Genomic DNA, 10,858 nt, shown 5'->3' with positions numbered 1-10,858 from the left:
CGGCGCAGTGGTCGTGGTGGTTGTGGTAGTGGTCGTTGTAGTCGTAGTTGGTGGCTTTGTTGTGGTAGTGGTCGTTGTAGTCGTAGTTGGTGGCTTCGTTGTGGTCGTGGTCGTCGTAGTTGGTGGCTTCGTTGTGGTAGTCGTAGTGGTAGTTTCCTGCTTCTGAACACTTGCTTTCACGCACACGGACGGGCAACAGCACAGGGCGAGCATCAGCAGGGCGTACAGCAGACGGCACGTCATCATCGTGAGTGTGGTCATTCAGTGGTGTGGAGCTTATCTGCACAGTGAGAGACATGGAGAGCAACAGGGGAGACGAGAGGTGCGGCAGACACACACACAGAGGGCACACCACATGAGGAGAGGGCAGCAGCCAGGCATGCACCGTACGCCGCACACCACGCACGACACACACTCCAATCCACGGCAGCAGGCACACACACACAGATGGAAGAGGGAGAAGCAAACAGGAGCGGCACACAAGGCTCCACCGCATGCACACACGGCGAGAGCGGTCCGTCGTGTCTGCACCCCTCACGGAGAGTACGCACACACACACACGAGAATAGATGCAGCGCACACAGCAGCCCAAAAGGCCAAAGTAACAATAAAGGGAAAGATATCCCCGCACACCACGAGAATTGTTGGTCCACGGGAAGTGCAGCCAATATTCAACACAAAAACAGTTCAGTTGCATTGGGCCTTAGTTCATATTCGGCGCACACCACTTCATGCAGACACAGTCACCATCGTCCTCGCCGCCGTTGCAAAAACTGGGATGCTAGGAGTTTCCCACGGGAAAAGGCGACGCTTGGACACCAGGGAGTTGCCACCACGCGGTTTGAAGGTGAACTCGGGCAGCGCTGGCTTCTCCAAGCCTCTCCCTCGTGGACGGCCGCGTCTCCTTTTCCCAAAATTCCTGCACTTCTCGCGGAAGGGCCCTCCGCGAGGGTCACACGGAGTCCCTCTTTTCCTAGGCCACTAGCTGCGCACTGAAGAGAGCGCAAAGATGCTGTTGATCCCCGATGGCCTGGGCATAGTCGTGCCAAAAATTCAAGTTTTTGGTGGTTAGCATGCCCTGCATCCGTCCAATTGCCCTCGCCGCGTTCATGCGTGGTGAGAGATGACTCGCCAAAAACTGTGGCCAGCCCGGAGTGTGCATGCCCGCCGCGTTTCCGCACACCGCAAGATCCCACCAAGACGTCCAGCCAGCACGGTCCGATGGGATGAGACCGGCCACGGCAATCAAAGCCGAGGGCTCACGTTGGGTCACGCAACCGCCGGATAATTGCCTGAAGATGATCACTCGGATGGAACCATGTCGGCCGAATTGCTCCAGAAACCTTCAGCCAGGGCCTGCCTGCTCGCCGAATGTGCAGGGAAGGGACTCCATCCTTCAAAAACAACAAACACCCGCCGCCCTGCCCTCGAAAAAAAATTCAATCAATAGATTTTAAAAAAAAAGAAGGTTTATATATGAGTCTCCCACCCATTTATTTGGCACCATCTGGGCCCGCACTCATTCCACAAGCCTCGTGCAACGAAATGCGCTGCCCTCCCCACATCGACCGCCAAAGAGTTCGAGTTAAGAAAAAACAGAATTTCAAAACAAACAAATACCCAAAAACGTTAACACTCTCCTCACTGCGCACCGAACCAAAAGTGGAATGCAACGGCGAGTGAGTGGGCAAATATATGCTCGCAACGGCCTCGTGTGCCATCGCTTTGCTTACAGCCGCTGCCTTCAATGCAGTATTCAGCAGACAGAGTACCCGCCTTTATAGCGACGACCAACAGATGCAGGGCCTAGTTATTTATTATAATATTTCATTCACATCAGTTTTCTTTCCTAATCTCACTATTTTCATTGCAAAGCGTCTCCACCGGCGGTACGGCGCGGACGTCACACTGATGGCAGTGGCAGCGGTGGTAAGGGGCAAAAATCCCTGACCACCGAAGCCCATACACACCAGCGCACGCACACACACAGGTACCAATTGGCATTTTTAAAAAGCTTATATATATAATTAAATACAATGAGGGGAGAGCGGGCGGCACCGTTCACGGACAGCGGCCAGAATCGCCACTATGACTGCAGATGATCCTCCTCAGCAATCGGCTCGGAAGACCCCATTCCGATCATATCCTTCCCGTCTTGGAGAGAGTCCGGTGTTTCCCGCTCATCCAGCCTTGCCCGAGTGAAGCGCGAAAACCGCCAGTGTACAAGAGCGGCGGCGAGTGTGGCGACCACGTTCACAACCAGCAAAATAAACATCTGGTTTCGCACACACCTGGGGCGGTTGCATGAGGGGAACTCACCGCGCCTGCGCGCCTCCGCATCGTACATCTCTCCGAACATGAAGCGGTTCAGTGCAATTGTCGCGACGGCACCGGACGTGAAACAAAAGTTATAATGCTTACCAATATCCTCAGAGTACATCATCCGTAAAGCAATCACGCCCACACCCCAGCCAACTCCGTTGCCCATGGCTCCAAGCAAAAACGGCAGCAGCAGCACACTCCCCGGTAGCACGGCAAAGAAGAGGTAAGCCGCCACCAACAACAGGGGACCAATGGGAAGCGCAATGGTCGTCAGTGTCCTTGTCTTGCCTGCACGCTGTAACGCGGACAACTTCATATCGAGATACCCCATGGCCATGCGTCCAGCAGCACTGCCCACAGACATGATGGCGACGTACAGCGTCAGCGTTCGGGTGTCAAACTTGCCGTTGTTCTTGCTGCGATAGATCTGAGCAGCGTTCATCTGCATCACGGTGCCAGTGCCCCACATGCCGAAACAAGCGAGCCACACCGCCCACAAGTCAACGGTGAGCAGGTGGGACCAGAAGGAACCACTGTACTGCGGCGCTGGTACGGCCACCACATTCGCTCTTAGGTCGTTGCCGTCAGCCACAGCACCTTCACATATGGTTTCGCCTGTCCGCTCATGCTCCAGCCCCGTGGTCGCCTTCCCGATGCCCTCCATATGCGTGGGACACACGGGCGTGTAGCGGCCCAAAAACTGGAACGGCATCGCAATCACGGAGAACGATGCCATCAACAGCACCGCCACAATCGAGATCGCCAAGTAGCCCACATGAGACGTGTCCACGTACGCCGTGGCAATCGACTGGGTAGTAGAAAAGATCAGCATGGCGACGACAAGCATAACGCCGATCCGCAGACGCCGCATGGGGGCCTGCTGGCTCATGTACAGGTCAAGCGTTTTTTCGCGCTCCGCCGCCTCCTCGCTGCTCAGACGCTTCTTCCTCCACGAGCACGGAAAGTACATCGGCAACCGCGTGAAGTACGTGCCGATGAGAGAGCACAGCAGAATCTGACCCCCAACAAAGTACGCGTAGCCGGAGTAGTTGTTGTCCTCAGGTTGATCAGAGTTCGCCGCCTTGAACCAGCCGTTGAAATACGCCATCAGCACAGCGGTCCCAAGCCCATTAAACGTCTTCATGATCAGAACAACATAGCCGCGCTCCAGGGGAAACTGCAGCATCAGCGGCATGACAGAAGAAACATCCATCGACGGGCAGCCAAGATACAAGATGGCATTAAAGATTGAGAAGTGGATCACGCTGGGATTCGACACAACGTAACCATCAAATGTGAGACCAAACAAAACAAAGCCCAGACATCCAAGAAGTCCGCCAAGTGGAAGCACAACCATGGGACCCGCGTAGTCAAACAGCATTCCAGCAAGAAAGCTGCAGTAGCCAACACAATTCCCGACCGTGCTGATTGTCGTGATGTCGCTTTGCGAATACCCGTACTTGTGCCTCAGATGATCCGTAAATATGCTGAAACCGTACGTGGAAGAAATGCCAAGCCCAAGATATACGCCGGCCATCAGCATCCGCATGCGGAACAAATCGTCCACCAATTGTACCATTGCTTTTTACCTTAAAGTTCTACAACAAGCAAAAAGAGTATACAATCGGAAGAGACAGAAAAGAGACCGCACACGCCACTGAAAACAGAAATTGTGTGCCGTCATGCTGTAAGGGCCAACCATGACATTTTCTCGTGCAACGGAGCGCACGCATTTGTCACTGAGGGTTAGGGGAAAACGGACCCATCTCTTTTCACGCCCATACAATCACTGAGGCTCAAACATGTCAGACGACCTCCCCGTAACTGGGTGCCGCACCGCATGTCCGAATCGTCACATTTTAAAGTTTTGCGCTCCATCCTCAGCAAGCAAGAGAAGGAATGAAGACTCGCACACACGCACACACACAATTACAGCAAGCAAACAAACAAACAAAATTGACCACAAAAATGCACAGACATCGTTCATAAAAGTGAAGCAAAGATATCCTTTGACAAAACACACATCCACTTAGGCAATAACCCTCGCGGAGGCCTTGCCACTTCTTCCTACAAGGAGAAAAGAGAACAGAATATCACAGTTGGGCTCAGTGTGCCCAGCATCCCAGCAAGAATGAGAACCGTTCAACGCCAAAACACCAGCGGACACAATGGTTCAGGCCCCAATCTACACCAGCCGGGCTCTTTGTGAGCCCACGCCGTGGCTGCCTTTCGTGTCCCGCGAAAAACGCGGCGGCGTCTCCGTTCTCCCTCCTCAGGCCATCATTGGAAGCAAAGACGTTGCCACGTGATGGGCGACCGCGCGTGTGAAAAGAACAAGTAAATGCCAAAAAAAAAAACCGGTGCCGAATCGCACTCCCGCGTGCAGAGGCGCGCACTTCCGCACCGCCCCTTCACAAGGCGGCGCCCTGCAACGAGACATTGTCCACACACATCCATGCTTTGCGGCAAACGCTCCGCAAACGCCAACGAGGCAAGATGAACCTTCTGGCCCCGCACAGAAGAGACGTGTGGCGCAAATACAAAGCAGGCACCACACTCAGCACCCCCGATCGCGAAGAATGACCAAAGGACACGCCAAGAAAAGTATGTGTTGTAGCCCCCTGACTCGCAGCCGCCAATGGTGGCTCGGCAAACCCGGGCACGCTCAAAAAACTTTTCCCACACCGGTGCCTCCATGCGGGTGACCGCGACGCGGCAAATAGAAAAATCGTCTTGTCCACTGGGTGCGCTCAGTCAAAAAAAGCTGCGCGCAAATCCAATCAGGGGGATGCCCCGTGAGCATCCACTACCGCCAAGAAGCCCCAATATGCTTATTGCCCAAATAACCCATACAGCCGGCCACGAGAAGATCGTGCTCGCTGCTCCTTCACGGTCAGCGGCTGGGTAGAATTTTCCAACGCGCCTGTCTCGTACATGGTCCTGTGCAAACATGAACGCGGCCCCATCATGAAAATGCTAGGGCGCGCCGCCCAAAAGTCATCGTGCGCAGGGCGTCGCTGAAATTCAACACCACCGACGACGGCGCACCACGATCACCGCCCATCCCGACCCATCCCATGGGGCTCGCGAGCGCCTCCTGAACATGTGTGGATTCCTATCCCCAGTCGCCGGGCTCCTGCGCAGCAGCAGCTCCGGAGCCTGCAAGCCCCACTCTGGGAACGAGAGACCCATTTAGCCGCGTCGTGAATGAGGAACCCGGGGCTTCCCCCCATCCCCCGAGAATTCCCGGCTCGGCACGTCGTTGGCGGAGCCCTGGGCAAGTGGAGGAACGCATGTATTCGGGGGGCTCACGGCCACCACCATCGTCCCCGCCGCCGTTGCAAAAACTGGGATGCTAGGAGTTTCCCACGGGAAAAGGCGACGCTTGGACACCAGGGAGTTGCCACCTCGCGCTTGGGAGGTGAACTCGGGCGGCGCTGGCTTCTACAATCCTCTCCACTCGCCAAAAAAATGCTGCGCTCGCTGCCTCCCAGCGCGGCACATTCGAGAATACAACTCTACTAGTGAAGAAGTAAAGAAAAGAGTTCATCAAGAGACATGTCACCATCCACTTGGCCCCAGCGAGCCCCACAGCCTCCCCACAAGTTTGTAAAATTGGGTACGAAGCGGCCGTGGTGGTGTCTTCTAACCCACACGTGCCAGCCTCAGAGGCATGAGTCACTCGCAGTTTTCCCTCGTTTTTTTTCGTTTTCTTTTTTTCCCTTTTCTTTTCGGTTCACCTCCCCAGCAGAATGAAAGACGCATGCATGTATCATTTTTGTCTTGACGATCGCAGAATTTAAACCCCGACTCCACTCCACCCTCAATAAAAATAAAAATAAATAAATAAAACTATCACTTGAAGTTTTCTTTTTTTTTTTTTTTTTTTTTCTGCTGCTTCTCAATTCCCACAAACAAATCAACTCCGCCAATAATAATAATAATAATAATAATTAATTTAATTAAATTAAAAAAAAAAAAATTTGATAAAACGAGCCGGCAGAAACATTTAAAAAATAAAATAAAATAAAATAAATAAATAAATAAATAATAATCAAACGAAACTATTTTTCTTCATGAAGCTGCAAACACACACACACACACACACACACACTCTCTCTCTCTCTCTCTCTCTCTCTCTCTGTCTGTCTCCTCCGGTCCAACAGCCAAAAGAAGAAAAGAGGAAAAAAAAAAAAAAAAGAAAAAAAGAAGGCCATCAATTTCTTTGTCGTTGTTGCTGTTGCTGTTCGTCTCGTGGAACCAATATATACATCTAAAAAATAATAATAATAACCCAAACAAACAAACAAAATAATGCACCTGTTCACATCATTGTCTTGATTCACCCGCCAGCAGAGACGGCGGTGGCAAAACTCGCCCAATATATATCTCAAATTATTTGTGTCACATTCCAGTAGGCTCTGCGGAAGAGAGGGGCTCAGTTTTTTTTCACCTCGCCGAACACGGCAGCCGTTGTGCCAAAAACAACCGCCACAACACCGGAAATAAGCAGCAAATACGTGCAGAAGTAGTGGAAAAAGCCAACGGTCCTCAGGTTCCAGTTCCCAGTGTACATGTAAAACAGAGAGGGAAATATAAAGCCCAAAAACCCACCGCAGAGACTCCCCACGAGGCCAAAGACAATCGTGATACTTGGAATAAACAAACCCAGTACGAGAGCAACGATGGCCAACGCAGTGCAGAACAGGGCATTCTTCCAAAAAGGCATGGTGGTGACATTCCACCCAATGCAATAGTACATAGAGTCTCGAGAAGGCTGCATACATATGGCAAATCCGACGCAAAGCTTAAAGGCGAGACCAGCGTAAGCAACGGCAATCATGGGGTCGTCACGGACGTTGTAGTAAAGCAGAACGGAGTCCGTGATGGCATCACCAAAGTCTGCATATCCAAAAAAACCCGAAATAATGTAAAGAAAGCAACAAATAACCATACTGAGCGTGGTGTCCCGTGTCATGCGCCGGGGTGTTGGCTTCCGCATTTCAGCGTACACTTCAAGGCAATTTGTTTGGCACAGGAATGCAAATATAAAAAGTGAAAATCCAATAATGGCGCCGTTGCCGGATCGAAACAGTTTCAGATCATGGCGTGGCTTTCCATGCTCAAAGCCTCGCACGGCGTGCACCACAATGGCGACAACAAAGTACATGATAAAAGAGACCCCAACGACCGAGGCGTAACGCAGGGAATTAATTTCTTTGGGAATCGAAAGTGGCAGCATCACGCAGGACCATATCACTATCACCAGGCAGCGATTTCCCCAGACGGTTTGCAGAAATGGATTCACGGAGGAATCATCCAGGATGGGACGCAGCATGTCTCCCACGGAGATAACATATGAGACGCATGAGCCAAAGCAGAACATCCACATATTAAAGGCTGCCCAGTAGTCCCACCCACGACCGAGTAATCCGCGTGCCAGCTTCTCGTAGCCACGATACCCGGTCTTGTCGACTGCCAATGCCAACAAGTAGGTTGAGAACACCGTCGCCAGAGAAATGACAAGAAGCACAACAACCGAGAGCACAATCCCCGTGCTGTTAAAAGCGGAGGGGAGGGTAATAATGCCAGAGCCAAGCGTGACCGAAGCAAGATTGTACGCGCCGGAGAGCATGCCTCCATGAGATATTAAATCACAATATGGAAACTTTCGTTTACGTGGTTCAACGCCTTCCAAAAGAACTTCGTTCTTATCGTTCCCATCATTTATCACCCCGCCTCCCATATCCTCCATGTCAGGCGTAATTAATGCGTAATCCGCCACTGTCCCGCCACCCCTATACCCTTGCATCTCCACCCCATTTTCATCCCTACTTTCTCTTTCAAGAGGCATCTTTTTTTGTATTTCTGATGTGTGTATATGTGTGTTTATGTGTATGTGTGTATGTGTGCTAAGTTCACTTCGCTATTCCTCTTGTTTCACTTTGTTTTGTTTTTTTGTTTTTTTCTTCTCTACCAAAAGAAAAAACAAATAAATAAATAAATAAACATGTCGTATCCACCGGCGTCAATCATGTGAGCAACGGAAGGGAAAGAGGGGGTAACTCGCAAATGTATTGCGTACATGTATCCATGTATATTACTTCACATAAGAAACGGAGAAAATCATATTTCCGACTGTACATTTGCCGCCTCGCGGAGAAAAAGAAGCGGAGGGGCTGTCGGGCAGATGCGGCTAAATAACGTGTTGATGCGATTTGCCACGTAATTTTGAATAAACTTTTGATCCCTCAAATCAACCACAGACAACAAACGCTCCAAGTTACCAGGAACCTTTGCCGTGTCATCGATCACACCAAGAATGTGATTTACCTGCATCAGTGCCTCCACAACGATGGAGCGAACAGCGGCCTTCGTGTCCGCATCCAAAAAAAATTCCTTCGTGGTACCAAAAAAGGAATTGTTCAAATTAAAGGATTGGTATTGTCCACTCAGTTGCACAAGATGTTGGCGCCGCAGTGCACAAAGTTCATCCTTGTAGTTTGCAAGCTCCGCACTGCTAGCTTCTAAATGGCGTTGCAATTCGATGCTCAGAAGCGCAACGCTCTTCTTCCCCTCGGTCTCGGTCAGGCTCGTAATGGTGTTGGGAGACACTGGCACCAGTGGCAGTGTGGCGGTGTAGGCAGCGCTCGGGGTTTGGTTGCTCATCATTGCGATGAGCCGCATTTCGTTCTCCCGGACCCTGGCGGACAAGGACTGGAGATCCTCCCTGAGTTGCTTCTGGCGCCTAAGGCAAAACTGTTGCTTCTGTAACTCCAACGCAATCATACGCTGCATGACGGCCATTTCCTCGGCGATAGACGTCGTCTCTTTCTCCAGAACGACAGACTGCCCTTGGACCCTCAGAAGCTCCACAATAAGCCGTGACATCTCCTCCTGCGCGGATGCCTTATCCTCCAGCTCCTCTACGGACAACTTTGTCATTTCAACAACTCCCTTGTCGAGGCGGTGAAGCATCAACTGAAGCATTTCTTCCTGCTGTTGACTCGTCTCAGACTGCATTTCGGCAATGAGGACCACATGCTCTCCGTGATCCCTGAAGTACTTCTCCTCTACGTCACGATAAAGCTGCTGCATCGTCTGCTGCTCCAGAAAAGCCGCCTCCACCTCATTATCCTTCACCGCAAGGTTACATAGTGTTTCCAGCATTTGCTTCTGATCCGAAAAGAAGCCCTCCGCTATCTCCTCCATGTCCTCCAAGAAAGTAAGCCTGGCATCCGATAATTCCGTCATGAGATTCCGTGCCGTCATGGTGACTCTCTCCCTCTTGCGCTGAGCCTCCTCCCGCTCGTTCTCCTTCAGCAACTCGAATTCACTGACATCCTCCTGAATGTTTTTGGCTTTCTCCATCGTTTTCCGCAACTCCTTCTCCGACGCCAGAAACTGGGGACAGGCGCGCGGGGCAAGCAGGTGTCGTGTCCGCCCAAAGAAGGCGGTCCTCGCGGCCTCGCCCGTGCCCTTTTGGCCCTTCTCGCCCTCGAAGCAGGCGCGGGTCGCTTCCAGCAGCGTGCCGTCCATAAAAGAGGGTTTGTCGTCCACCTCCTTCACGCAATCCCACAAAATGTCAACCTCCAACTCATCGCCGGCCGGCTCCGGTGCCACAAGCGGCGGCGGGGCATTCTTCTTCCTTCGCCCCTTCGGTGGCATCCACCTCCCCTTCTTTTTTGTTCCTTTCTTCCCCGCCACGGCAAACAAAAAAAAATAAAAAAAAGACGCAAGAAAAGTTGTCGACATCTCCAACCAGCCAACGGGTCACCGCCCACGTCCTTTTCCCTTTTTTTTTTTTTTCTTCTTCACCTCTTGAGCGACTAGAGGTAGGTTGCCCCTTCCCCTCCATGCACGAGTCCTTCCCGATACTGTGGTGCCGCAATGGTACAATAAAGAAGCAGTTGCCTCATCATCCACTCACAACAAGAGAAATTGAAAATGGAAACGCAAACAAAACAACTCAGTCAAAAAATAAATAAACGGAATCACTGCGATAAAATATAAAACGCATGCTTCCTCCTTCTCTTCTTGCCTTCTGTGATGTGCCTTCTTTCCATTCTAGCAGTCTAGTCTCTCATGATGTACTGAGACACGCGCTCCGCATTCTCGAGTGCCTGAAGCGCCTTTAAAATGGTTTCTTCATCTGCCATGGACCCCACCGAAGTTGGCGCTTTGATTCCACCTTTTGCTGAGTGTGACTCCTGAGCGAGGGTGGTGGAACCATTCAATACCGACATTGGCCTGCATGTGCTGCTCCTCTCCATCAAAGACTGAGTCCCATGCCGGAATGCAATGGGCATGGCAGCAACAGCTTCTTCCTCCTCCATTTTCTCCGCCTCCCTTCTAATCAACATCAGTCTTTGCTTCTTTCTCTCCTGCCATAGATGCATGCGTACATCCAGTGGAAGCCCCGACACGCCGTCTGCAGAGGTGCGGCTCCCGTTAATCTTCGGGGCAAATGTGCACTCCGGTCCCAACTCCCGTTCTCCCTCTGAAAAGGAGCGCCGCCCGTGCGGCCCGTTTTGCC

At 51.7% G+C, this 10,858-nt stretch overlaps 5 protein-coding genes across 5 annotated transcripts, besides 17 other annotated features; all 5 read right to left on the bottom strand.

Moving 5' to 3' along the window:
* Nucleotides 1-261, bottom strand: Tc00.1047053503837.5 (mucin TcMUCI, putative; the record flags this gene model as incomplete). The annotated part of the gene is made up of 1 exon (XM_801469.1): nucleotides 1-261. A coding segment is annotated over one exon (261 nt), but the record flags the coding sequence as incomplete, so codon positions are not given.
* Nucleotides 1-2,824: a sequence feature (areas not merged during assembly with more than two copies in the genome that could not be assigned to a particular haplotype).
* Nucleotides 8-153: a microsatellite.
* On the bottom strand, nucleotides 2,087-3,901 carry Tc00.1047053503837.10 (hypothetical protein, conserved; the record flags this gene model as incomplete). Its single annotated transcript, XM_801465.1, has 1 exon — nucleotides 2,087-3,901. The coding sequence occupies one exon, from the start codon at nucleotides 3,899-3,901 to the stop codon at nucleotides 2,087-2,089; it is 1,815 nt and encodes a 604-aa protein (XP_806558.1).
* Nucleotides 2,825-3,536: a sequence feature (haploid, Esmeraldo-like haplotype).
* Nucleotides 3,537-4,365: a sequence feature (areas merged during assembly that could not be assigned to a particular haplotype. This can correspond to areas where the two haplotypes were merged or to regions with more than two copies in the genome that were merged during assembly.).
* Nucleotides 4,366-5,838: a sequence feature (areas not merged during assembly with more than two copies in the genome that could not be assigned to a particular haplotype).
* Nucleotides 5,839-7,874: a sequence feature (haploid, non-Esmeraldo-like haplotype).
* Nucleotides 6,021-6,055: a microsatellite.
* Nucleotides 6,148-6,174: a sequence feature (AT_rich).
* Nucleotides 6,188-6,213: a microsatellite.
* Nucleotides 6,253-6,276: a microsatellite.
* Nucleotides 6,277-6,307: a sequence feature (AT_rich).
* Nucleotides 6,336-6,358: a microsatellite.
* Nucleotides 6,411-6,436: a microsatellite.
* Nucleotides 6,437-6,474: a microsatellite.
* Nucleotides 6,491-6,533: a sequence feature (A-rich).
* Tc00.1047053503837.20 (amino acid transporter, putative) lies at nucleotides 6,761-8,176 on the bottom strand (the record flags this gene model as incomplete). Its single annotated transcript, XM_801466.1, has 1 exon — nucleotides 6,761-8,176. One exon carries the CDS (start codon nucleotides 8,174-8,176, stop codon nucleotides 6,761-6,763), a length of 1,416 nt encoding a protein of 471 aa, XP_806559.1.
* Nucleotides 7,875-10,858: a sequence feature (heterozygous, non-Esmeraldo-like haplotype).
* Nucleotides 8,309-8,331: a microsatellite.
* Tc00.1047053503837.30 (hypothetical protein, conserved) lies at nucleotides 8,449-9,990 on the bottom strand (the record flags this gene model as incomplete). The annotated part of the gene is made up of 1 exon (XM_801467.1): nucleotides 8,449-9,990. The coding sequence occupies one exon, from the start codon at nucleotides 9,988-9,990 to the stop codon at nucleotides 8,449-8,451; it is 1,542 nt and encodes a 513-aa protein (XP_806560.1).
* Nucleotides 10,398-10,721, bottom strand: Tc00.1047053503837.40 (hypothetical protein, conserved; the record flags this gene model as incomplete). Its single annotated transcript, XM_801468.1, has 1 exon — nucleotides 10,398-10,721. One exon carries the CDS (start codon nucleotides 10,719-10,721, stop codon nucleotides 10,398-10,400), a length of 324 nt encoding a protein of 107 aa, XP_806561.1.

Source organism: Trypanosoma cruzi, genomic scaffold, assembly GCF_000209065.1.
Source record: "Trypanosoma cruzi strain CL Brener 1047053517177 genomic scaffold, whole genome shotgun sequence".
NCBI lineage: Eukaryota > Euglenozoa > Kinetoplastea > Trypanosomatida > Trypanosomatidae > Trypanosoma > Trypanosoma cruzi.
The sequence above is the reverse complement of the archived record's forward strand: the minus strand, read 5'-3'. Positions and strand labels throughout refer to the sequence as shown.